This window comes from Triplophysa dalaica, chromosome 5 (assembly GCF_015846415.1).
Source record: "Triplophysa dalaica isolate WHDGS20190420 chromosome 5, ASM1584641v1, whole genome shotgun sequence".
NCBI classification, from domain to species: domain Eukaryota; kingdom Metazoa; phylum Chordata; class Actinopteri; order Cypriniformes; family Nemacheilidae; genus Triplophysa; species Triplophysa dalaica.
This window is the reverse complement of record NC_079546.1, coordinates 23,931,674-23,959,370: the sequence shown is the minus strand read 5'-3', so window position 1 is coordinate 23,959,370 and position 27,697 is coordinate 23,931,674. Positions and strand designations below refer to the sequence as shown.

Genomic DNA, 27,697 nt, shown 5'->3' with positions numbered 1-27,697 from the left:
GCGAGGCAACATGACGTCATCGTGGAGTGAGCGGTCATGTAAATAGTTAAGAAACTCTCCTTCCTCGCTCGCGATAACGTCCCCCAGGCACTTTCTCACGCGAATAATTACGAAACAGTGCCAATAATTTTGTTCTGCCCATTTTGGAGTTTTGTGTGACGTTGTGTCAAATTTGCTTTTTTCCCTCCTCTTTTTTGTTTTGTTCCAATACACACAATAAGAATAAACATTTGTATAGCAAAACATGTGTAAATGCAATAGAGAAATTTTGTGAGAAATACTTGATTTTCTAGAAAAATTTCAGGGGTGCCAACAACTTTGGCCATGACTGTAATTGAAATAAAATGACCTTTACAACACTTACTATGTGGCTTTTTTTACCCTCAACTAGAAATATTTATTATTAATATCAGTCTAAGTAAATAAAACGCAGTGTATACCTCGGTATATTTAATGCACTCCATGAGCTTGGTGCCAGTTTTATTGTTTCCACTAAACATTTGACATATTCTTGAAGATTTCTATAGATCTTGTTTCAGACCTCTTGTTCTAGGACTTGGACTTGACTCAGAATCGACCCTCCCTGTACTCGGTCTTGACTCGATCTCCACCTACTTTCAGTCTTAACTCAGACTTGACTGAAGCTACAGTCAAATGCTTTTAAAGGCACGACCTGTATATTAAGAGTGTCATTATCTTATATGTGACGTGCCTGTGATAATATTAAAGTGACATTAAAGGGAGAATACATTTTTGACGTTTATATTGGTCATCATTATGGAAATGAAGCTCCTCCAGTAAACCCACCGTATTGAAGCTACAGTCAAATGCTTTTATAGACACGCTCTCAGTTGGGGCCGATTCTGAGCTTGGTGAACTCTCAGATAATGTTATAACATTTACATTTACATTTAGGCATTTGGCAGACGCGACTTACATTGCTTTATCCTATACATTTTACATAGGTATCTGCAATCCCCTGGGATCGAACCCACAACCTTGCGTTGTTAACACAATGCTCTTTTAGCTCAGCTTATTATCTCCATAAACCAACTTGTGAATCAACTACACTGATGCAAGACTGAGCGTTCAGCAGTGGAGGAATATTGTGCTCCGTGGGTTTGGCCTTGAACACTTAAAATAATAAGACAACTGATCACAAGCACATTTATGAGTTCATAACAAATGTGCTCTGAAGTCCAAAACTCAAAATATTTTGTTGATAAAAAAGATGTCAAAACATACAATTTCAAGTTGACCTACTGAACAACAGAAACAAATATGTTTTGGTGGCCGAACATAAATAGAGAATATATGATTATCTATAAATAAACACATTAATTATCTTTTACTATAATCGCACATGTTTTCTGACTCAAAAAGGCCAAAACATTGATGGAATATCTGTGTAACAGTTTGTGTTGAATCCATTCATACTTGTTTTCATGTTGTGTAATACACAGTGTTGAACACACAAACCTCTACCATGATAACAAATCAAAACCATCATTCATTGAAGAAACTCTAAACACAAAAGATAACTAACAGTAACAGTAATATTAAAGTATAAATGAAGCCAACAAGAACACAAACACTAATCTTTAAAAGAAAAACACACAAGAAACATCAAACTGAACATGCTGCAATGCATCTTGGGATCTTTCAAACTTTTGAACTATTGTTTGTTAAGAATTCCCTCGTTTTGTAAATTTCATTTTGGCCAAAAACTTGAGAATCTAAGTCCAGTCAACAAAAGAATCTTTATTAGAAACACGGTTCGGCTCATTTTCTTCAGTATATGAAAAACAATCACTTGAGTCCTTTAACAAAAAACTAAATATTCAAGATACTTTTTTATCTTTGTAGAGAAAACACTTGTTTGATTGTTTACAGTGTGAAAGAAGAAATAGTGAAAGATAAAGAGAGTAAAAGAGCTGAAAAGACTTGATCTGCACCAGTGAATAATATCATGATCACATTATAAGAAGATGAATCTGCTCTTGTTCATGAGAACTTTCACATCAGTGACACACAAACAAGAAACTGATGAAAACTACAAAGAAAATCTTCCTCCACTCACACAAGACTTTTGTCTCTGATGAAACAAACTAGTGACTAAAAGTCTGACGTGACAAATATTGACACACAAACACATTAATAATGTGTGTTAGGATCTATAGATTTACTCATTATTGACACTTATTGTGATGTATTTGCACAGAGACACACACACACACACACACACTCTTGTGTTTAACAGGAGGCTCTATAGAGGCTGTTTATGTCACACAGACACACTGAGGTGTCATCACCATACACACCAAGTCCAGCACAGAGAGTCTCAGTGAATGTTGTGTAGTATGTGTGTAAGTGTGTGAGTGTGTGTGTGTCAGAGACGCTGTAGAAGGACAGAGTGCCGGCCGACTGGTCCACATACACACCTGCTCTCTTACACACACCTGGAGATACACTAATGTGTGTATCATTATTATTGTGACGTGCAGTGAATGTGTTATTATAGCACCTCAGACTCCATGATTTATCATTCCATCCAAACCAACAGTCATAACTCCTCCATCCTTTCCTCTCAATGCTTTTATATGACACTGATATATAAACATGTGATCCGCTCCATTTAGTCTCCCAGTAACAGCGTCCAGTCAGACTCTCTCTACACAACACCTGAGGACACACAACAAATCTGTCTGGATGATAAGGATACGACTGACACTCTTCCACATGTGTGATCTTTCTGTTCTCTTCAGACACTTTGAGTTGTGTGTCTGTTGTGTTTAGATCCAGTGTGAGATCAACCGCATCTGAACACAAGAAGACACATTATAACACAACAACACAACAATCACTAAATCAATCTGTGTGTGTGTGTGTGTTGTGTTTAGATCCAGTGTGAGATCAACCGCATCTGAACACAAGAACACACATTTATAACACAACAACACAACAATCACTAAATCAATCTGTGTGTGTGTGTGTGTTGTGTTTAGATCCACTGTGAGATCAACCGCATCTGAACACAAGAAGACACATTTATAACACAACAACACAACAATCACTAAATCAATCTGTGTGTGTGTGTGTTGTGTTTAGATCTAGTGTGAGATCAACCGCATCTGAAAACAAGAAGACACATTTATAACACAACAACACAACAATCACTAAATCAATCTGTGTGTGTGTGTTGTGTTGAGATCCAGTGTGAGATCAACCGCATCTGAACACAAGAAGACACATTTATAACACAACAACACAACAATCACTAAATCATTCTGTGTGTGTGTGTTGTGTTTAGATCCAGTGTGAGATCAACCGCATCTGAACACAAGAAGACACATTTATAACACAACAACACAACAATCACTAAATCAATCTGTGTGTATGTGTTGTGTTTAGATCCAGTGTGAGATCAACCGCATCTGAACACAAGAACACACATTTATAACACAACAACACAACAATCACTAAATCAATCTGTGTGTGTGTGTGTGTGTGTTGTGTTTAGATCCACTGTGAGATCAACCGCATCTGAACACAAGAACACACATTTATAACACAACAACACAACAATCACTAAATCAATCTGTGTGTGTGTGTGTGTCTGTGTGTGTAGACTTACACTTGTGTAGTCCTGCTGTAATTCTTCTCTCTCCTCCATGACTCAAACTACACAAACACAAACACATTAAAGACAGAAACATGATGTGACATTGGTCTGGTGTGTGTGAATCGTGTGTGTGTTGTGTGTCATACTTGATTGTGTACTTTGGATCATTGAGTGTGTGAGAGAGCAGCTGTTGTGTTGTGTGTTGTGGGTGATTGTAGCTCAGATCCAGCTCTCTCAGGTGTGACGACTGTGAACTCAGAGCTGAAGCCAAAGAACAACAACCTTCATCTGTCACCATACAACCTGACAACCTACAAACACACACAAACATGTCAACACACTCTTCACTTTTCTATTGTGACATCAGTGTGTAGAGACAAACACCTCAATGTGTGTAGTTGACAGTTGTGAGTGTTGAGAGCATCAGAGATCAGCTTCACTCCTGAATCCTTCAGATCATTGTTACTCAGGTCCAGCTCTCTCAGAGACGATGATGATTGTAGACATGAAGACAAACTTACACAACACTCTTCAGTCAGATTACACAACGACAATCTAAACACAAACAAAACACAATGACACACAAGACACAAAAGACACACAAAAAACACACAAGACACACAAGACACAAAAGACACAAAAGTTAGTTTGTAAAGAGCATCTAGTGTATATAAGTCATTATAAATCTCTTATGTTGAATAACTTTGCAGTACAACCACTTAGAGACATGGGGGTGGGCTCATTTCACTCCAATCAAACCAATCAGTATCACAGACACATCATTATGCTAAGCCACGCCCATAGCAACCAAACAGGTTAGCCTAGCAACCATTTAGCAATACCTATATCTCTGCATCAGAACATCGTAGACACATGGGGGTTGGTTCGTTTCACTCATAGCTAAGAGTATCATATACTGTTAAGGCAGATGCCGAGCCACGCCTAAAGCAACCAAACAGGTTAGCATAGCAACTATTTTGCAATACCTATGTCTCTGCATCAGAACATCGTAGAGACATGGGGGTTGGTTCGTTTCATTCATAGCTTAAAGCGTCATCAACTGGCAGATGATAAGCCACGCCCATAGCAACCAAACAGGTTAGCCTAGCAACCATTTAGCGAGACGTATATCTCTGCATCAGAAAATTTTACAGACATGCCAATTGGTTAGGTTGGTTCGTGGCTTAACTTTTCTTCACCTCAGTGAATGCCCTGTGCCGCAGTTTGCCATGAACCACAACTCACATTTTTCTCCAAAAATATTAATTTTTAGTGTTGAAGATTTTCTGCATTAATCACCATTTTAAGTCCCGCCGTCTTTTTGTTTTGCCTTTTAAGGACGCAAAAGCCTTGTAGAATGACACCTAATATCAATGATTCCTAACATCATCCCCATTGTAAAAGTAAATGATGTCCTACAGTTTAATAAACAAGAAACATTTATTAGATTTCATTGTCATATTGTAAACAATGACTATTTTCTCACTATTTCGCTGATAAAAATCATTCTTAACAAAGCAGAATTGTTGTGTTACTCTGAACAACACACAACGCTGTTTCTAAATGAATCCGTTAGAGATTTAATCGATCTTTACTCCACAGTCAAGAACTTTTATCACAGCTGTATACTTCTCTAGTCCAGTTTATTAACTTGATAAATAATCCTCCATCCTTTTGGGAGGTAACAAAATATTTTATTAGAGGGAAATGTGTGTGTTTTTCTTCTTTTGCTCAGATTTTAGGAGCGGCGGCAGAAATGAGCTGAAGAGATAAGATCAGGCGATGGAACAGAACCTTAAAAACACTTTCTGTCAAACAAAGAGAGAAATGACCTTCACTTAAATCTGAGCTGAAGATTACACTTTTACACCCATAGATCTGAGCAGAAACATACATTTGCTTCTTATTTTATTTCATTGATCATTAATTCCATTATATATTTACTAAGTTGTATGCATTTAGTACTTTTCTTTTATCATATTCATTATATTCATTATTTTATTTGATCATGTTATTATTCACTCTTCTTATTATTATTTGTCACATTTTGTCCTTATTTTTAATCTTGTTGAATCTTATGTTGGGTGCTGTATTCCGTCTCCATCTCAAGGTTCATGATAACGTCACGAGACAATGTTTTAAAAGCTCATTCTTGTGTGGTATAATAAAACATATTGAATCTGTTTCTAGTCAGACGAAGCTAAACTGAGCATTGAAGCACAACTGAGATTATTCACTGAATTATTTTCATTTTATTCACATCACTTGGTGTCACGCTGTTGTTCTTCTCTTCTGTATCTGCCTTGTGGTTGATTTGTACTATTCACTCACAACAGAGCTGATATTTAAGTACAGATTTAGTCCGATCTAGTGAAACTGGACTCTTTGCATCTATAAGATCTGCGAGTCATATCTATAGTTGGATCCATCAACACAGAGCTGAATTCATTCAACATCACACGAGACAATCTCATGATTTCATTGGTAAGAGGTCAAGTAAATGATGAGCATGATGGATCAAACAGATGGAATATAGAGCAAACGTACATGTTGTAAAGAGAGACGGTGTTTTCTTCACCCAACCCTGAGATATAAATCAGAGCTTTAAAAGTTCTTCTGAACACTTCCATCTATCTGTCCTTAAGCAGTTTCATCTTCCTAAACTTGATGAACACTATCAGGAGATGCTCAATTGTTTCTTGATGAAGTGAAACTGGTCCTGGACTCGATGTCAAAGAACAAAGGTCCAGACAGTGAGGGAATCCCCCTGAAATCATTTCTGTCATCTGGGATATAGTCTCAGCACTCATTGAGAAGATTTATCAGAATGGTTGAAACACTCTATAGCTCACATTCTCACTGGCTCTTCAGTGTGGTCATGTTGAGCTCTTGGTCATGATACCCCTCAAGGTCGTCCTCTAGGGCCTTTGCTTTTCATTCTGTCAGTGGAGTCATTGGCTGAAGCCGTCATCAACTATACAACCTATTATTTGTGTCAAGACCTCACGTCAAATCTCTCTTTATGATGACAAGATTTTGCTCTGTTTCCAATATTTCTTTGTCTGTTCCTGAATGCTTCAATCTTTTCAACATTTTTGTTTCACAATTAATTATAATAAATCAGCTTTATTGTCTCTTAAAGATGCAGAGAAACTCAAATCCAAAAGTTTTCCTCCATTGATCCCTGTAGTAATAAAACCTTGTGTTTTAAAGCCTGAGGTGATTGTGCTCATTATACCCTGAAAGATATTTTCAGTGACAAGAGTCTCAAATCATTTCAGTTTCTCTCTTTCAGACTGAGATGAGCTGTTAAAGCTGATGGTGTTCTCTGGGTCTCTAACACCTCTGTGGGAGCAGCTGGACTCTATAAGACCTCTTTTACTGCTTTACTTTCTAAGGTCTAGAACTCACTTCTTTTCATGTAGTATTCTTATATTCCAGCTACTAACTCATGGGAAAGTGACGGTTTAGATCAACCTGATTGAGACGTGGTGTGGGCCAGATGCTTTATGACCTCTAAGAACCTGACACATCATTATAAATGTATTCATAGAGATTATTTGACATGTATTGTGTTAAAGATAAAACAACATTCAAAAATCATGTTAAATGATGTTAGTAAAGTGTCTGACCTCAGTGTGTGTAGTTGACAGTTGTGAGTGTTGAGAGCATCAGAGATCAGCTTCACTCCTGAATCCTTCAGATCATTGTTACTCAGGTCCAGCTCTCTCAGAGACGATGATGATTGTAGACATGAAGACAAACTTACACAACACTCTTCAGTCACATTACACCCAGACAATCTAAACACAAACAAAACAAAATGACACAAAAGTCACAAACGTTAGTTTGTAAAGAACATCTAGTGTATGACACACACTCTCATGTATTGGTGGTGTTTGTGTAGTAAAGCGTCACTCTTGTTCTTCTTCTTGTGTATATTGTGTGGTGTAACTCATCCTCTAGTGATTCATGAATTTACATTTACATTTAGTCATTTGGCAGACACTTATATCCAAAGCGACTTACAGTGCACTTATTACAGGAACAATCCCCCTGGAGCAACATGGAGTAAAGTGTCTTGCTCAAGGACACACTGGTGGTGGCTGCTGGGATCGAACCAGCAACCTTTTTTGATTTACCAGTTCAGTGGTTTAACCCACTAGACCACCATCTCCACTGAATGAGGCTCAGATGGTGTGTTTACTGAGGAGAGGTGTGATGGGACTTTTATAAGTGATCAGGCTTCTATAGGGGGCAAAAAAACACCTGAAAAATCCCATTGACTTAACATTGAGGCCAAACTTTGACGAGTCGTAGCTCAGAGTGAGAATTGTGTAGAAACATGCGGGTCACCACATTTGAAGACACTATCAGACTCTGTAAAAACATCACTCACAACTCACAAAAGTTCCCCATTGACTTAACATGGGACAGGGAACACGCCCATATAACGCATTATAAATCTCTTATGTTGAATAACTTTGCAGTACAACCACTTAGAGACAAGGGGGTGGGCTCATTTCACGCAGGCAACCAATCAGTATCACAGACACATCATTAAGCTACAAAGCCAAGCCCATAGCAACAAAACAGGTAAGCCTAGCAACCATTCAGCAATACCTTTATCTATGCATCAGAACATCATAGAGATATGGGGATTGGTTCGTTTCATTCATAGCTCAGAGTGTCATCAACTGGCAGATGCTAAGCCACGCCCATAGCAACCAAACAGGTTAGCCTACCAACCATTCAGCGATACTTTTATCTCTTCATCAGAACATCATAGAGACATGGGGATTGGTTCGTTTCATTCATAGCTCAGAGTGTCATCAACAGGCAGATGATAAGTCAGTAAAAACTTAACTGGTAAAACGAGACACCAATCACAGTACATTGCGCGCTTTATTTTGAATTTGTTTTGTTTTGCCCTGTTGTCGCCTTGGTCACTTTATCGACTTAGCGCGAAAATACGATTAAACACATCAGATTCAATGCAACTGTCTGCAACAACATAACATTTCGACTGCTATTGTCTTTATTGAAATCATGGCAGAAACTGCAGAATCTAACTTGCCCCAAAACCCATGGCCTTATTTACGCGATTTTTTTTAAATCGTTGAAAAGAAGAACGAGTCTTTCATTTATAAGTGCCTTCTCTGCCTGCCTCGGTCCTGTACAATTTCTTCATACAACAATTCTCCTTCCAATCTAAGGGAACACATAGAGGTAAGCCATTTAAATTTCCCTCATTTAAAATAAAGAGATATAAACCTAACAGTAGCTTGCAGAACAAATATAGACTGTTACGCTACCCTGAACATTGTACACGTCGTCGGCTAAGTAAACTTAGCTGTTTCACCTTATTTCATATTTTAATTTGAAACTTTTCAAGATTAGTGCTCTGATATTGTGAAATGGGAATCAATCGAATTTAACATTTTATGTTGGAATTTAAATTAATTATATTTTGACTATAGGCTGCACCGATTCAATTCACATTTATTTGTATTAGCGTTTTTCACAATACATATAGTTTCAAAGCAGCTTGAATTTGTCTACATAAATATTTTGAGGGATCTGTTATCAGAGGTGACTATCTAAGTTATCTAAATGTACAGTTTTAAGATAATACAAATCATGCTGTTATAGCTAACAACATGTATTAATTTAAAGAAGGAAACAATGAGCTAATTAAAGTAATCATTACAAGTTAGGAACACAATGATTATATTATAAGAAAATGTTGCATTGGTGCATGTATGATGCTAAAACAGTTGACTGGTGGAGTGGAGTGCTCCTTATTAACAGGTATTGTTATTTTCAAAAGCTTCCAAAGACAGATCTAACTAAGCCTATGCTGAAAATAATATACTCTGTATATACTCTGTATTTCCTATGACATGCTAAAAGAAAAGCACATAAAATATATTTTATTATTGTCTTTAATCAAAATAAAAGTACTTGGATACTTAATTACATTTGAAGGCAAATACTTTTGTACTTTTACTCAAGTGAAAGTTTAAAGGCAGCAATTCTACTTTTACTTCAGTAATATTTTTCCTTGGGTATCTCTACTTTTACTCAAGTACATGGTTTGTGTACTTCGTCCACCACTGATTTACAGTGCCAAAAAGGAATCCACAGTGAAGGTGTACATTTACAGTGTCCTGGTTACCAATAAAATCCAAAGAATCAAATGAAATAATAAAAGAGAAAAGAAGACCAAAGTAGCAAATTAAACCTTCACCAATAAGTATCAAAGAAAACAGCTATTCACACTCTCTAGAACCGTTTTTTAGGGTTTGCGTGAGGCACTACAGTAGCTAGTAAAGTACTCTTGCATTGAGTTGCTTCACCAGAACAAGCCCTGATTTGGGGGTTTTCCTGGGTTTATAAAGGCCAAACCCCGCCCCTTTTCGGGGCCATACCATTACCCAGGTAAGTATGCATTTCTCTGATACTAGTACCGCAGTTACTAGTATCTCCCACCTTAACAAACAATGACACCATATACACTCTATATGCATAACAAATAACAAACATGTCATTCTTCATCCAATACACTAAATCTATAAACTTCATACACAAATATCTACAAAAACACCCAGACACTTAACACAATGGTATATACACTGAGATTTAAATCAGAGCTTTAAAAGTTCTTCTGAACACTTCCATCTATCTGTCCTTAAGCAGTTTCATCTTCCTAAACTTGATGAACACTATCAGGAGATGCTCAATTGTCTCTTGATGAAGTGAAACTGGTCCTGGACTCGGTGCCAAAGAACAAAGGTCCAGACAGTGAGGGAATCCCCCTGAAATCATTTCTGTCATCTGGGATATAGTCTCAGCACTCATTGAGAAGATTTATCAGAATGGTTGAAACACTCTATAGCTCACATTCTCACTGGCTCTTCAGTGTGGTCATGTTGAGCTCTTGGTCATGATACCCATCAAGGTCGTCCTCTATGGCGTTTGCTTTTCATTCTGTCAGTGGAGTCATTGGCTGAAGCCGTCATCAACTATACAACCCATTATTTGTGTCAATACCTCACGTCAAATCTCTCTTTATGATGACAAGATTTTGCTCTGTTTCCAATATTTCTTTGTCTGTTCCTGAATGCTTCAATCTTTTCAACATTTTTGTTTCACAATTAATTATAATAAATCAGCTTTATTGTCTCTTAAAGATGCAGAGAAACTCAAATCCAAAAGTTTTCCTCCCTTGATCCCTGTAGTAATAAAACCTTGTGTTTTAAAGCCTGAGGTGATTGTGCTCATTATACCCTGAAAGATATTTTCAGTGACAAGAGTCTCAAATCATTTCAGTTTCTCTCTTTCAGACTGAGATGAGCTGTTAAAGTTGATGGTGTTCTCTGGGTCTCTAACACCTCTGTGGGAGCAGCTGGACTCTATAAGACCTCTTTTACTGCTTTACTTTCTAAGGTCTAGAACTCACTTCTTTTCATGTAGTATTCTTATATTCCAGCTACTAACTCCTGGGAAAGTGACGGTTTAGATCAACCTGATTGAGACGAGGTGTGGGCCAGATGCTTTATGACCTCTAAGAACCTGACACATCATTATAAATGTATTCATAGAGATTATTTGACATGTATTGTGTTAAAAGATAAAACAACATTCAAAAATCATGTTAAATGATGTTAGTAAAGTGTCTGACCTCAGTGTGTGTAGTTGACAGTTGTGAGTGTTGAGAGCATCAGAGATCAGCTTCACTCCTGAATCCTTCAGATCATTGTTACTCAGGTCCAGCTCTCTCAGAGACGATGATGATTGTAGACATGAAGACAAACTTACACAACACTCTTCAGTCACATTACACCCAGACAATCTAAACACAAACAAAACGCAATGACACACAAGACACACAAGACATACAAGACACAAAAGACACAAACAAAACACACAATGACACAAGAGTCACAAAAGACACAAATGACACAAAGACACAAAAGACACAAAGACACAAAAGACACAAAAAACACAAACAAAACACACAATGACACAAAAGACACACAAGACATACAATACACACAAGACACACAAGACACAAACAAAACACACAATGACACAAAAGACACAAACGACACAAAAGACATACAAGACACACAAGACACAAAAGACACACAACACACAAAAGACACAAAGACACAAAAGACACCAAAGACACCAATGACACAAAAGACACAAAAGACACAAAGACACAAAAGACACACAAGACACAAAAGACACAAATGACACAAAAGACACAAAAGACACAAAAGACACACAAGACACAAATGACACCAAAGACACAAAAGACACAAAGACACAAAAGACACAAAAGACACCAAAGACACCAAAGACACAAAAGACACAAATGACACAAAAGACACAAAAGACACAAAAGACACAAAAGACACACAAGACACAAAAGACACAAAGACACAAATGACACAAAAGACACAAAAGACACAAAGACACAAAAGACACAAAAGTTAGTTTGTAAAGAGCATCTAGTGAATATAAGTCATTATAAATCTCTTATGTTGAATAACTTTGCAGTACAACCACTTAGAGACATGGGGGTGGGCTCATTTCACTCAGCCAACCAATCAGTATCACAGACACATCATTATGCTTAGCCACGCCCATAGCAACCAAACAGGTTAGCCTAGCAACCATTTAGCAATACCTATATCTCTGCATCAGAACATCGTAGACACATGGGGGTTGGTTCGTTTCACTCATAGCTAAGAGTATCATATACTGTTAAGGCAGATGCCGAGCCACGCCTAAAGCAACCAAACAGGTTAGCATAGCAACTATTTTGCAATACCTATGTCTCTGCATCAGAACATCGTAGAGACATGGGGGTTGGTTCGTTTCACTCATAGCTAAGAGTGTCATCAACTGGCAGATGCTAAGCCACGCCAAACCAAACCAACTAAACCTTAAAAACACTTTCTGTCAAACAAAGAGAGAAATGACCTTCACTTAAATCTGAGCTGAAGATTACACTTTTACACCCATAGATCTGAGCAGAAACATACATTTGCTTCTTATTTTATTTCATTGATCATTAATTCCATTATATATTTACTAAGTTGTATGCATTTAGTACTTTTCTTTTATCATATTCTTTATAATCATTCATTTATTTGATCATGTTATTATTCACTCTAGCTCTTATTATTTGTCACATTTTGTCCTTATTTTTAATCTTGTTGAATCTTATGTTGGGTGCTGTATTCCGTCTCCATTTCAAGGTTCATGATAACGTCACGAGACAATGTTTTAAAAGCTCATTCTTGTGTGGTATAATAAAGCAATAAGCCCCAAGATGCCGTGGGTTACAGTGCATTTTATAAGAGCTAAGGGGCGTTGTTAGGCACGACGCGAAGCGGAGTGCCGAAACCCCCTTAGCTGTTATAAAATGCACTGTAACACACGGCTTCGCGGGGCTTATTTCTTTTATAAAACAGTTACTCCATATGCGTAGCAAGGTTTCATTAAATAAAGTAAATACAAAGATATTTAGGCTATGTGGTGCGGTCAGCCGTTATATATTGGGGTATTTTATAACGGCTTAGAACTCCGCTCAGCCAATCAGAATCATGGAACAGAACTGGCAGTTTTATAATAATACATATTGAATCTGTTTCTAGTCAGACGAAGCTAAACTGAGCATTGAAGCACAACTGAGATTATTCACTGAATTATTTTCATTTTATTCACATCACTTGGTGTCACGCTGTTGTTCTTCTCTTCTGTATCTGCCTTGTGGTTGATTTGAACTATTCACTCACAACAGAGCTGATATTTAAGTACAGATTTAGTCCGATCTAGTGAAACTGGACTCTTTGAATCTATAAGATCTGCGAGTCATATCTATAGTTGGATCCATCAACACAGAGCTGAATTCATTCAACATCACACGAGAGAATCTCATGATTTCATTGGTAAGAGGTCAAGTAAATGATGAGCATGATGGATCAAACAGATGGAATCTAGAGCAAACGTACATGTTGTAAAGAGAGACGGTGTTTTCTTCACCCAACCCTGAGATATAAATCAGAGCTTTAAAAGTTCTTCTGAACACTTCCATCTATCTGTCCTTAAGCAGTTTCATCTTCCTAAACTTGATGAACACTATCAGGAGATGCTCAATTGTCCCTTGATGAAGTGAAACTGGTCCTGGACTCGGTGCCAAAGAACAAAGGTCCAGACAGTGAGGGAATCCCCCTGAAATCATTTCTGTCATCTGGGATATAGTCTCAGCACTCATTGAGAAGATTTATCAGAATGGTTGAAACACTCTATAGCTCACATTCTCACTGGCTCTTCAGTGTGGTCATGTTGAGCTCTTGGTCATGATACCCCTCAAGGTCGTCCTCTATGGCGTTTGCTTTTCATTCTGTCAGTGGAGTCATTGGCTGAAGCCGTCATCAACTATACAACTTATTATTTGTGTCAATACCTCACATCAAATCTCTCTTTATGATGACAAGATTTTGCTCTGTTTCCAATATTTCTTTGTCTGTTCCTGAATGCTTCAATCTTTTCAACATTTTTGTTTCACAATTAATTATAATAAATCAGCTTTATTGTCTCTTAAAGATGCAGAGAAACTCAAATCCAAAAGTTTTCCTCCATTGATCCCTGTAGTAATAAAACCTTGTGTTTTAAAGCCTGAGGTGATTGTGCTCATTATACCCTGAAAGATATTTTCAGTGACAAGAGTCTCAAATCATTTCAGTTTCTCTCTTTCAGACTGAGATGAGCTGTTAAAGCTGATGGTGTTCCCTGGGTCTCTAACACCTCTGTGGGAGCAGCTGGACTCTATAAGACCTCTTTTACTGCTTTACTTTCTAAGGTCTAGAACTCACTTCTTTTCATGTAGTATTCTTATATTCCAGCTACTAACTCATGGGAAAGTGACGGTTTAGATCAACCTGATTGAGACGTGGTGTGGGCCAGATGCTTTATGACCTCTAAGAACCTGACACATCATTATAAATGTATTCATAGAGATTATTTGACATGTATTGTGTTAAAGATAAAACAACATTCAAAAATCATGTTAAATGATGTTAGTAAAGTGTCTGACCTCAGTGTGTGTAGTTGACAGTTGTGAGTGTTGAGAGCATCAGAGATCAGCTTCACTCCTGAATCCTTCAGATCATTGTTACTCAGGTCCAGCTCTCTCAGAGACGATGATGATTGTAGACATGAAGACAAACTTACACAACACTCTTCAGTCACATTACACCCAGACAATCTAAACACAAACAAAACAAAATGACACAAAAGTCACAAACGTTAGTTTGTAAAGAACATCTAGTGTATGACACACACTCTCATGTATTGGTGGTGTTTGTGTAGTAAAGCGTCACTCTTGTTCTTCTTCTTGTGTATATTGTGTGGTGTAACTCATCCGCTAGTGACTCATGAATTTACATTTACATTTAGTCATTTGGCAGACACTTTTATCCAAAGCAACTTACAGTGCACTTATTACAGGAACAATCCCCCTGGAGCAACATGGAGTAAAGTGTCTTGCTCAAGGACACACTGGTGGTGGCTGCTGGGATCGAACCAGCAACCTTTTTTGATAGTAGCAACAAGATTTCGTGTTGTTGCTACTATCAAAAAAAGGGCAAAAAGGAGATGGAATGTTCGCCTACTGTATGCCACAAAACATGGAGATGTAGAAAACATCACTCTTGTGAAGCAGATGCACGTGATGGAGACATTTCAAACTATTGTTTGTTGATTTAATAAATTTTTATATCAAACGTTTTGTTCACTCTTTCATTTCTGTGCATAATGCAGACACATTTCTACACACTGTTGGTTAGGGACTGCTGTACATTGCCATAGATTTACCCATTGATGATTATAATATTCTGAATACAATATAAAACAGACACATTGATCATAAAAGATGTCAAAATCTCTTCAAAGCTTTCATGTTGACTGCGGCGCCGTGTGAACTGTTCGCTCGAGTCACAAAAAATGTTGTGCACAACGCCACGCGAAATGAGCTCGTGCTCACCCAAAGCGAACTTCACGAACACCGCGATGACGTCATATTTGCCGCACACCCAAGTGAACTAGTGAATGCGTGGAGTATAACCAGCCCTTGAGGGAGAGTACGAGTGTCATGCCGTGAGAGTGCTTTGGAGAGGCGCTGGCAGATATAAAAGTAGCCCTTGACATCCTGAAATTGTGCATGAAATCAACTTGAGTAAAGTTCTTCACATCACAATCCCAACACTCCTGACTCTGACTTCACATCCACACACACCTCCGTACAGAAATGGCAGCAATTGCGCCACAAAGTGTCTTTGTTAAAGTTTTGTCATTTCCTCCTGCTGCTTGTTCTTCTTCTTATTTGCTCGTGAATATTGTGGCTTCACTTACACATCGTTTACACATCGCAAAAATATCCTAACACGTTAACACAAACTGGCCTACATGTTGACTCTGAGTGTGCTGCGTGTGACGTATTCAAGAGTTCACCTGAGCAGATGATGTGTGATCCTTTAGAGATGACTTCAGGTAAGAATGTTTGTCTGCTTGAGCTGATAGAGTAGAGTCTATGACTGATGATTGTGAACCAGCCGCTCTTGAATATCTGCTCTGGCTTCTTCTGAACTCTCTTAGTCGTTAGTGAACCATTAACATCATTTGTTATTGTTTCAATATAAGGAGCCGTATAGGGTTTAAATGAAACCACACTTATGAAAACATATGTACACACATACATTGCTCACATATACATGTATACTATTGGATGTTCAAGCAAACACATATGAAAAATGTGCACACTTATCTGAAATCCATACCAATACATCTTATGTTAGTAATGTATGCATGTACACTTTCACGCATACATATAAAATCATGCAAACACACCTATACAATACTCACACACACATATAAACTCTGCGTACATACACATCTATAAACACTCACACACACATATAAACTCTGTGTACATACACACCTATAAACACTCACACATACATATAAACTCTGTGTACATACACACCTATAAACACTCACACATACATACAAAATATGACACGCTTTAGTTTGGATGGATAGTGATTTCATATGTGGATGTGCGTGAACTTTTCAGTGTAAACAGAAGTTTTCTTCATTTAGATCAACATGAATCTGAGAGTGATAATAACCTTAATGTTTATTAGTGCAAGAAAGATGTTATAAAACTGCCAGTTCTGGTCCTTGATTCTGATTGGCTTAGCGGAGTTCTAAGCCGTTATAAAATACCCCGATATATAACGGCTGACCGTACCACATAGCCTAAATATCCGCTTCGCGTCGTGCCTAACAACGCCCCTTAGCTGTTATAAAATGCACTGTAACCCACGGCTTCGCGGGGCTTATTGCTTTAATAAAGCAAAGCACTAATAAACATTAAGGTTATTATCACTCTCAGATTCATGTTGATCTAAATGAAGAAGACTTCTGTTTACACTGAAAAGTTCACACATATCCACATATGTGATGAGTGTCATTGATTAGATTAGATTAGGGCTGCAACAACGAATCGATTAAATCGATAAAAATCGATTACTAAAAGAGTTGGCAACGAATTTCATTATCGATTCGTTGTGTCGCGCGACACGGAGACGTTTGATTATAAAAGAAAAACTTTATTTGAGCGCGGAGCGGAGTGAACACACTCGGTCTCTCTCGCGCACTGATGCTAGCAGAGTTCGGCGAATCGGCGCCTCATAGACGGGGCGGAGCAAAAATAAAAAAACGAGCGGAGGAAATATACATGGCGGATGCAGAGAAATCCGCGCGACCCAAGTCATCCAAGGTGTGGGAGCATTCCACATTAAATAAACAGAAACAGTGTGTTAACTGCAAAATATGCAAAAGCGACATGGCATGACACGGGAGCAACACGGCAATGATCCAGCACCTGAAACGCAAACATGTTGGAGTCTTTGATGAGGATGAAGGGAGTTCAACAGCAGGTTAAGTCACTACAGAGTCCTACTTTTGTTCTGTTTTGAAGTGAGGAACATAATGTTTACTCGTTATCCAGATGGACAAGCATGACAAGTTAGCGTTAGCTCGCTAACAACCGTATAAAGCACGTATAAATAATGGTATAGCTACTTTGCACTTTGCATTGCAAGACTAAAGACACGTTTTTATTCAAAAAAAGCTTTTCTTAATTAGTAATTTTGTCTCGTTTCCAGTCCAAATATCTAAAATCTTAAATCGAGATTACTTGACAAGAAAAATGGCATGAGAAAATTAGGTGATGCTTAAAATTTATGTTTGAGATTATATCTCATTAAGATTATTTTTCTCACCCCATTGGCAGATAATTTTGCTTGTTTTAAGCAAACAATCACTTAATTTTGAGGTGTTTTGACATACTTTCTTATGCTATTTCATGTGTCTAGTAAATGTATCTTGATTTAAGATTTTTTTGATATTTGGACTGACAACAGGACAAAACTACTAAATTAGAAAAGCAATGTATGCAGTGTATATTCTGTGCTTTGTCCCATATAGGTTATTATTGACAAATATATGTGTGTGTGTTGTACTTTTTAATTTAATTTTAAAGTTATTTTATAGCACGTGGTCATCTTAAGCTGTGTTTAAATGTGGTGTATAAATGAACCTTACACTTACTACAATGATGGTTATAATTTAATGAATAAGCTTCAAGTGAACTTGAGAGAGCGAGAGAGAGTGTGTGTGTGTGTGAGAGTGTGTGTGTGTGTGTAAGTGTGAGAGTTTGTGCATCTGCTTGTGTGTGCGTCTGTGCATCTGCTTGTGTGTGCGTCTGCAGTGTAGTGTAGGGAACAAGTTCTGACATTCAAACAAATCCTGCTAAATTTTCTGATTTGTATTGTTCTTTATTTTTTATAAATTATTAATTGTTCTGGCACCTCAGGTGGCAGTTTATTTAAAAAAAAAAAATTGGGCAAACATGTGTTTGTTTTTTGTGTTAGTCAACACTATTATTTTATTTTATTATTATTATAACAGCTCAGGGATGATCAAGGAGCAACATGTTTGTGCACTTTCTGAAGATTTTAGTTCTGTTTTTGAATAAAGGGTTAAAAATGAATGCTTTTCTTGTTTTGGGGTTTTTATCCGATTCATCGATTAATCGAAAAAATAATATATAGATTAATCGATTATTGAAATAATCGTTAGTTGCAGCCCTAGATTAGATTATATTCAACTTTATTGTCATTACACATATACAAGTACAGTGTAACGAAATGTAGTTTAGGTCTAACCAGAAGTGCAATTAGCAAGTGCAGATATACAGTGTGAATAAATACAGATACAATATTAGGAAAATACTATACAATGGGCATGTACTATGAAAATACTTTACAGTCGGTATGTACTATGAACAATATAAACAGAAGGCTATATACTGTGAACATTAATGTACAGGAGGTTATGAACAGATAACAATATAGACTATACAATAGTGCAAGTGACTTAAGTGTGCATTAATTACAGACATTAGTTATTAAAGTTACAGTGCAGTAGATGAGTTAATGTGGTTATTAAATGTACGGTGCAATACATGAGTAGATGCAGATATACAGTTACAGTGCAGTAGATGAGTTAGTGCAGATATTGAAGTTACAGTGCAGTAGATGAGTTAATGCAGTTATGAAAGTTACAGTGCAGTAGATGAGTTAGTGCAGATATTGAAGTTATAGTGCAATAGATGAGTAGATGCAGTTAGTTATGCGATAGATGCAATAATGCAATAGATGAGTTACTGTGCAGTAGATGAGTTAATGCCGTTATGAAAGTTACAGTGCAGTAGATGAGTTAATGCAGTTATGAAAGTTACAGTGCAGTAGATGAGTTAGTGCAGATATTGAAGTTATAGTGCAATAGATGAGTAGATGCAGTTAGTTATGCGATAGATGCAATCATGCAATAGATGAGTTAGAGTGCAGTAGGTGAGTTAGTGCAGTTATTGAAGTTACAGTGCAGTAGATGAGTTAATGCAGTTATGAAAGTTACAGTGCACTAGATGAGTTAATGCCGTTATTGAAGTTACAGTGCAGTAGATGAGTTAATGCAGTTATTGAAGTTACAGTGCACTAGATGAGTTAATGCCGTTATTGAAGTTACAGTGCAGTAGATGAGTTAATGCAGTTATTGAAGTTACAGTGCAGTAGATGAGTTAATGCAGTTATTAAAGTTACAGTGCAGTAGATGAGTTAATGCCGTTATTGAAGTTACAGTGCACTAGATGAGTTAATGCCGTTATTGAAGTTACAGTGCAGTAGATGAGTTAATGCAGTTATTGAAGTTACAGTGCAGTAGATGAGTTAATGCAGTTATTGAAGTTACAGTGCAGTAGATGAGTTAATGCAGTTATTGAAGTTACAGTGCAGTAGATGAGTTAATGCAGTTATTGAAGTTACAGTGCAGTAGATGAGTTAATGCAGTTATTGAAGTTATAGTGCAATAGATGAGTAGATGCAGTTAGTTATGCGATAGATGCAATCATGCAATAGATGAGTTACAGTGCAGTAGGTGAGTTAGTGCAGTTATGGAAGTTACAGTGCAGTAGATGCGTTAATGCGGTTATTAAGGTTACAGTGCAGTAGATGCGTTAATGCAGTTATTGAAGTTATAGTGCAATAGATGAGTAGATGCAGTTAGTTATGCGATAGATGCAATCATGCAATAGATGAGTTACAGTGCAGTAGGTGAGTTAGTGCAGTTATTGAAGTTACAGTGCAGTAGATGAGTTAATGCAGTTATGAAAGTAGTCCATTAGTGCAAATGAGCATTCAGTGTAATACTCCTGGTGTGGAAGTGAGCAGTTTAGAGTGCAAATGATGCTGTGTGTGTGTAAACAGTCCGAAGTGAGCAGATACATGAAGTACTGGTGTGTACAGTTCAGTCATGCATGGCAGCCCCGTAGTGCAATGTAAACATTGTAATAGCAGCATTAAGTTAAAGTCATGAGGGTAGTGAAATCAGTGGGGAGCAGAGTTCAATAATGAAACAGCTCTGGGAAAAAAGCTGTTTCCTAGTCTGCTGGTTCTTGTCCGGAGACACCTGAAGCGCCTACCGGAAGGCAGGAGAGTAAACAGTCTATGAGCGGGGTGAGAGGAGTCCTTGAGAATGCTGCGAGCTCGACGCAGACAGCGTTTCTTCTGGATGTCCTCAATGGAAGGGAGTGTAGTTCCTGTGATAGGCTGGGCTGTTTTCACCACCCGCTGCAGTGCCTTGCGCTCAGCAACAGAACAGTTCCCTTACCAGACTGTGACACAGTTGGTCAGGATGCTCTCTATCGTGCAGCGATAGAAGTTCACCAGGATAGTTGAAGACAGTTGGTTCTTCTTCAGTGTCCTCAGAAAGAAGAGACGCTGGTGAGCCTTCTTGACCAGGCATGAGGTGTTGGTGGTCCAGGACAGGTCCTATGTCTATATCCGTGTGAGAGCCACTGGTGGCCTGAGAAGCAAACATACTCCAGTCTGTGTGTAGAAACCTTTCCTGGAGTGTAAAGTCAGCCCCCGCAGGCCACACCTTGATGGTCTTCACTGATGGCTTCACACGATTAATGAGAGGTGAATACTTGGGGGTGAGGAACAAAGAAAGGTGATCAGATTGACCCAGGTGGGGGAGGGGGGTTGCGGTGTAAGCTTCAGCCATGTTTGTATAGACATGATCTAAAGTTTTGTTTCCTCTTGTGTGGCAGGAAACATGCTGATGAAATTTAGGGAGCACTGTCTTTAAATTAGAGGGATTAAAATCTCCCGCAACAATAAAAGCAGCCTCCGGGTGAGCAGTCTGTTGTTTACTGATGGCTGCATGAAGTTCTTTCATAGCAAGCTTGGCATCAGCATCCGGTGGAATATAAGCTGCCGTTATAATAGTGGAAGTGAATTCCCGTGGCAGATAAAACGGTCTACATTTAACCATGAGAAACTCAAGGTTAGCCGAGCAGTGTCTCCCGACAATAACAGAGTTCGTGCACCAAGCTTTATTGACATAAATGCACAGTCCACCTCCTCTTGTCTTACCGGATTCCTCTGCCGTTCTATCCGCGCGGTGTGTGTTGTAGCCCGCTAACTCAATAGCGTTGTCCGGTATGCCGCAGTGTAGCCATGTTTCCGTGAAGATTATGACATTGCAGTTCAAAAGTCTTTTGTTGTTGATGATGCGGAGTCGAATCTCATCCATTTTTTTCACTAATGATCGTAAGTTAGCAAGGAAAATGCTGGGTAAAGAGAGCCGGTGTGGTGTTAGCTGTAGCTTAGCTCTTAGCCCTCCGTGCTTCCCCCGCCTTTGCTTACGATCTCGACGCCGCCGGCGAGCACTTCCGCCCGGCCGTATGGGGTGCGTAGCATCGGGGTTTTGGCGATCTCAGGGACGAGTTGAATGTTGCTGATATAACTTCCGGGAATGCGCAAACCGATATCCAAAAGCTCATGCTGGGTGTACGTTGTGAATGCACAACTGTTCTTAACGAACAGGCCCGAGATGAGCAAGAAAAACACTATGTAATTGCTAAAACTGGAGAGATGCTGAGCCTCGCGATGTTCACGCGCCGCCATCTTGTCACCATCTTGTCACCTGATCTCTCAGATCACGTCTTTGATAATTCACACTGTGTTATTATCACTCATGTGAATGAGCACTGATGTACCTCCAGTGTCGACCATTTGTCGTCGAATTCGCAAAACCTGTCGGTGAGTGAATTGGGGCTAAAATGATGTGTGAACTCAGCCTAAATCACATTATCAACCAAATGTGATGTCATCATATGTGACATGATAAACCTCTGTTGTCAAAAATAAACCTTCAACAAAATTGTGTCTTTTCATTTTTCATTTCAAGGGGAGTGAAATGAGCTTTTAAAGGGTCATGAGGTCATGAGGTTATTTTTGACAAAAGACCAGTAAACCTGATATACTTCAAAAATGACCGTTACTGCATTGGAAGAGATGAAAAGTCCTCAGGTCACGGTCGCACAATCACACAGCCCTCATGAGCAAGTCACATGTCTCCATTTTCTAAAAGCCCCCCCACAAAAAACGGTTGTTACATACAGACAGTTTTTATGTGTCAGTAGTTAATTTTCAACCAAACACAGGGTTCCCATCCGCCTGCTCGTGATCTCATCCCAGTGTTCATGGATCCCGCTGTGTCTGTTCTCACCCTTCAGGCGTTTACGACTGCGGCCGGCGTGTTTTTTTCCGCTCAGCGCTGGTGCTATGTGTTTTTTCCCACGATCGGAGCCGGCGATCGAAACGCAGCGAGTGTTTTCAGCCGAGCTCCTGCTGTTTTCAGCTGTGTAAATACACCTCGGTGGACACATCCCCTTCAGCCGTTTGTGTTCTAAATGAGACACATTGAGCTGAACTTAACCACATGAGCTCCGGCCACCGCAAAAAAGTTGCAGTTCCAGTTGGCCTTCCCCATCTGTCATGTATTTATCACTCTCTGTGAAGAAGACCTTCCCCCACAAATAACATGTTTGTATTTCACAAAAAAAATTTTTTAATATATATATATAATAGATTTTTAAACCCAGAAGAGGATAAAGTTTAAAAAAGCTCAAAATGAACCACTGATGCTTGAAGTCAAACAAGACTTTTTAAAAACAAACAGTAAGTTTCTTTTACACCAATATAATAAAGTAAACCACACAGTCATTTCAGCTGAAGTGAATAAAGAACATCTAGTGTATGACAGACAGGATCATATATTATTTTTTAGTATTTTCGGTGAAAGTGTCTGACCTCAGTGTGTGTAGTTGACAGTTGTGAGTGTTGAGAGCATCAGAGATCAGCTTCACTCCTGAATCCTTCAGATCATTGTTACTCAGGTCCAGCTCTCTCAGAGGACACTCAGAGGACTGAAGAGCTGAAGACACAACTTCACAGGACTCAGCAGTCAGATCACACCCAGAGAATCTGTCAGAAGAAGATTGATCTAGATTATATTCCAGTGTTCATTCACAGCCTGTACTTTCACAGAGTGAATATTGTTATTTTGATAGCCGTAAAAACACTGAATGAACTCACAGCGCTCGTCTACAACATCTCACAGCTGGAACAAGTCTCTCGTAATCCTCTACATCATATCTGTTCATGTTGAACTCATCCAGCACGTTCTCTGACATGAGCAGCACATAGATCATCAGTGTACACATTGAATCTGAGAGATATATGACTGAATCTGAATCATCTGGATGTAAGTATTTCTGGATTCTCTCATATAATGACTGATCCTTCAGCTCCAGTAAACAGTAAAACAGGTTCACTTTAGCTTCATCTGAGGTTTTGTAATGATCCTGTAACTGCTCAATGTATTGAGTTGTTTCTGTGATGCTGTCTCTGGTGTCTTCAGTGCATGTGAGCAGACCTTTGAGAAGCTTCTGACTAGACTCCAGTGAAAGGCCCATCAGAAAGCGTAAAAACAGATCCAGATGTCCTCTCTCACTCTCCATGGCTTTATCAATGGCCTTCTTCAGAATGTCATGAAGAGAAATCTTTGTGTCTTGTTCAGGTGTCATGAAAAACTCAAGGTCCTTCATGTTGTTGGTCATGTAGCAGATGAAGACGTGCAGCGCAGCCAGAAACTCTTGAACGCTCAGATGAATAAAGCTGAAGACTTTTGTCTCGTGAAGAACAGATTCTTTCTTAAAGATCTCAGCGATCATTCCTGAGAACTCTGAATCTTCTCTCACATCAATACCACATTCTTCAAGATCTTCCTCATAGAAGATGATGTTCTCTTTCATCAGCTGCTCAAACGCCAACTTAGCCAACTTCAGAATGGTGGTTTTATTGGATTTGAATAGCTTTTTATAGTCTTCTTGATCTTTCTCATCATACTTCTGGTTCTTCATGTTCATCTGAATCAGCAGATAGTGAATGTACATCTCAGTGAGCGTCGTGTCAATGTTTTCTTCATTGTTCTGGATGAGAATGTCATGAAGTACTGAGGCTGTGATCCAACAGAAGACGGGGATGTGACACATGATGTAGAGACTACGAGATCTCTTGATGTGTTTGATCATTTGATCAGCTTGACTCTTATCTTTGATTCTCTTTCTGAAGTATTCCTCTTTCTGCTGGTCTGTGAATCCTCTCACCTCAGTGAACAAACCTACAAACTTAGAAGGAATCTGATTGGCTGCTGCTGGTCTTGATGTGATCCAGATGAGAGAGGACTGAAGCAGATCTCCTCTGATCAGATTTATAATCATTTCATCTACAGATGATCTTTCCTCAACACTCAACAGTTTTTTGCTTTTAAAATCCAAATTCAAGCGACTCTCATCGAGTCCATCAAAGATAAACGCCACATTATATTTCTTTGTTAACTCTATTACAGTTGTTTTCTCAAGTTTCTTTATTTCAGGATAAAATTCCTGCAGAAACTCATGAAAACTGATGTGTTTGTCTTTAATCTGGTTCATGTCTCTGAATGGAAACAGAAACATGGCGTCTACGTCCTGATTGGCTGTTCCCTCGGCCCAATCCAGAATGAGCTTCTGCACAGATACTGTTATACCAATTCCAGCGACGCCTTTGGTCAGAATAATCTTCTTCTTGTCTCTCAGTGACTGAAATATCTTATTGCATTTGATGTGTTTGTCCTTTGATGTCTTGGTTGTGTTTTTGAAGGCATCATCAATCTTCAGAATCTCACGTTCACAGTTGACTTCTTTCATATCTCCCTCTGTGATGAACACATCTGTGTAAATCTCATTCAGATCGACTTCATTTTCCTTCTTACCCTCAAAAATACGTTTTGATTTCTCCTTCATGTAGATCTTATGACTTCTGAAAAACTCTTTCAGTCCTAAAGTCTCTGTTATTATAAATGACGAGAAGAAAAGAGAAATGATTCAACACAATTGTTATTCACACCAGCATGTTCATCATTATTCACACATTTAAATTCATCTAATGGAGGATCACAGACCAAATGAAACAAATCTCACATGGAACAGTTCAACACATCATAACATTGGGAGGATTAAATAAATAGGGCATAAAATGTATTTAAGCGAAATGAAAAGTGAGAAAATATGAGTCATATATATATATCTGATGTGTTTATATATCTGTCCCGTCTCCAGTCTTCAGAATCTTACTTTCTCAGTTAGTTTTGTGTTTATTGTTCAGATGTTTTATATACAATAGATCAGAGGTGGGATCAAGTCATTGGGTCTCATTCACAGCTTAGATATTAAGTTTGAAATGTGAATACGAACTGTTTTAAGAACAAATCATCATTCAACAAAACATTTGTTTTTAAATGTATTCTGAATTTACGAAACATTTTGAGACAACTGAAACCACATGTACACAAAAAGCACTTCTTCTGTACGGTCTTATAATAAGTAATCTTTTAATGCAGGGCTAGCCGTGAATAAAAATGATTTTAATGCACGATGTGGAAGGCAAGAACCACCTGACGGAAAGCGCAGGAACAAAGGAATATATTTGGAAGAGTGTCCGGAACAGTCTTAAAATAAAAGTACAAATTGACTACCATAGTAGAGAAAATAAATACTAACATGAGATCTGTTTGTTTACTGACATTCTTCCAAATCTCTTCTTTGTGTTTTGTAGAATAAAGAAATGTATACAGTTTTGGTTTTGAACAATCTGAGGATGAGTAAATGAGTTTCAGGTGAATTATCCTTTTAAACGAGTGGACTGAAAGACTGGGGTGTAAACTTGAAGTCATCCAAATCACACAGAACCACACGAGATGTCACTTAAGACAACTCAAACTTGCATTGTAGTCGTGGACAATAGAAGTAGGCAGCACCTACAGTCTATAGCTGTTTAGTCAGCTGTCTTTGGTTTAGTTTTAAGTTTATTTTATTAGAATGAATCTTACATTGAAATTAAACTTAAATATTTCTTTCATACATGTATCTATTCTGAGAGTTGTGAGAATGGCTTGAGTGAAACACATCTGTTGCTGAAAGAGAATTCATTTCAGTTTGTTCTGGTCCAGTTATAAATTATCTCTCGGCTGAGATTTGGCTCAGTTGTGGCTCATGTGTGTGTTTAATCCAGATCTGAGTCATCTAAGGGTTGTTATTCTTTACTGTATGTGATCTGAGGGAAACTGGTTGTGTGGACTGAAGATGCGACAGAACAATAATGTGATGTGTGTATGTGAGATGTCACTGCTCCATCAGTCTTGTTCTCCAGCATGTAGAGATCAGTTTAAACATTATTCAGACTGATACAGTCCAGTCTCTACATCACCATTCAATAAGCGCTCATGTTTCTGTTTTAAGATCTTCTTCAGTCTGTTTCTGAACTCACTTTAATCACAATCAACAGCTTCACAGTCAAATAAAGGAGAGAGAATAACAGACTCATGAACTTTAACATCAGATGAAACTCTTTTTCTTTACCTTCTTTGTGTTTGTTCTCTAGTTCTTCAACCAGGTCATTCCGGTTTATCTTCTTCAGGATGTCCAGTGTGATCTTAACAGCTCCTTCTTGTTTCTCACGCTCCACCATCTTAGTTACTGTATCTAAGACATCTGCTCCCTCCAGTACAGAATCTGGAAACTTATAATCATTCCTCAGGAAACACCGAAACCTTTTCAGCTGAGCTTTATCCAAATCATCCAGTGAGTCTATGAGCAGCTCTTTAACAGACGCCATCATCCAGCACTCACTCACTTCTGTAGGACGAGAAGAAAAACATCTCAGTCAGTTTCTGGAGCTCAGATGATGTTACTGTGTAAATTACAAACCAAGAATGTGGTTCATTGAAGACAACAGTGAGCTGTTGATGTTCTGCATGTGTTTCTGTCTCTTCATAATGAACACATTCAACATGTTTGTCAGATGGTGGAGAGATTTGATGATATAAATCAAATACTGTAGTAAAGTTGAGTTCAGTTTACACCTGTGTTCTCTGTCTGATCTGACCCACACATCATAAAGTGACTATAGACCTAATGAAACTGTGTTCTATTGTGAGTAGACATGATGAGTGCTGGACACAAATGATCAAATGAATGACTGACCT

General features: G+C 38.3%; 1 protein-coding gene across 1 annotated transcript; it reads right to left on the bottom strand.

The window, feature by feature from the left end:
* Positions 1 to 1,826: 1,826 nt before the first annotated feature.
* On the bottom strand, positions 1,827 to 27,327 carry LOC130420438 (NACHT, LRR and PYD domains-containing protein 3-like). The gene is made up of 8 exons (XM_056747724.1): positions 27,072 to 27,327; positions 23,707 to 25,501; positions 23,422 to 23,595; positions 14,736 to 14,906; positions 4,007 to 4,177; positions 3,769 to 3,933; positions 3,635 to 3,681; positions 1,827 to 2,819 (listed from the first exon to the last, which is right to left on the bottom strand). The coding sequence occupies exons 1-8, from the start codon at positions 27,325 to 27,327 to the stop codon at positions 2,254 to 2,256; spliced, it is 3,345 nt and encodes a 1,114-aa protein (XP_056603702.1). The 3' UTR covers positions 1,827 to 2,253.
* Positions 27,328 to 27,697: the final 370 nt, after the last annotated feature.

What these genes read in the sequence shown, in the direction of transcription:
- LOC130420438 (XM_056747724.1), bottom strand. Translation starts at nt 27,327, where the DNA reads ATGGCGTCTGTTAAAGAGCTGCTCATAGACTCACTGGATGATTTGGAT. An exon ending in AGATGTTGTAGACGAGCGCT is followed by an intron (nt 23,596 to 23,706) that starts GTGAGTTCATTC and finishes TTCTTCTGACAG; the next exon opens with ATTCTCTGGGTGTGATCTGA. An exon ending in TGTCAACTACACACATTGAG is followed by an intron (nt 3,934 to 4,006) that starts GTGTTTGTCTCT and finishes GTGTGTTTGTAG; the next exon opens with GTTGTCAGGTTGTATGGTGA.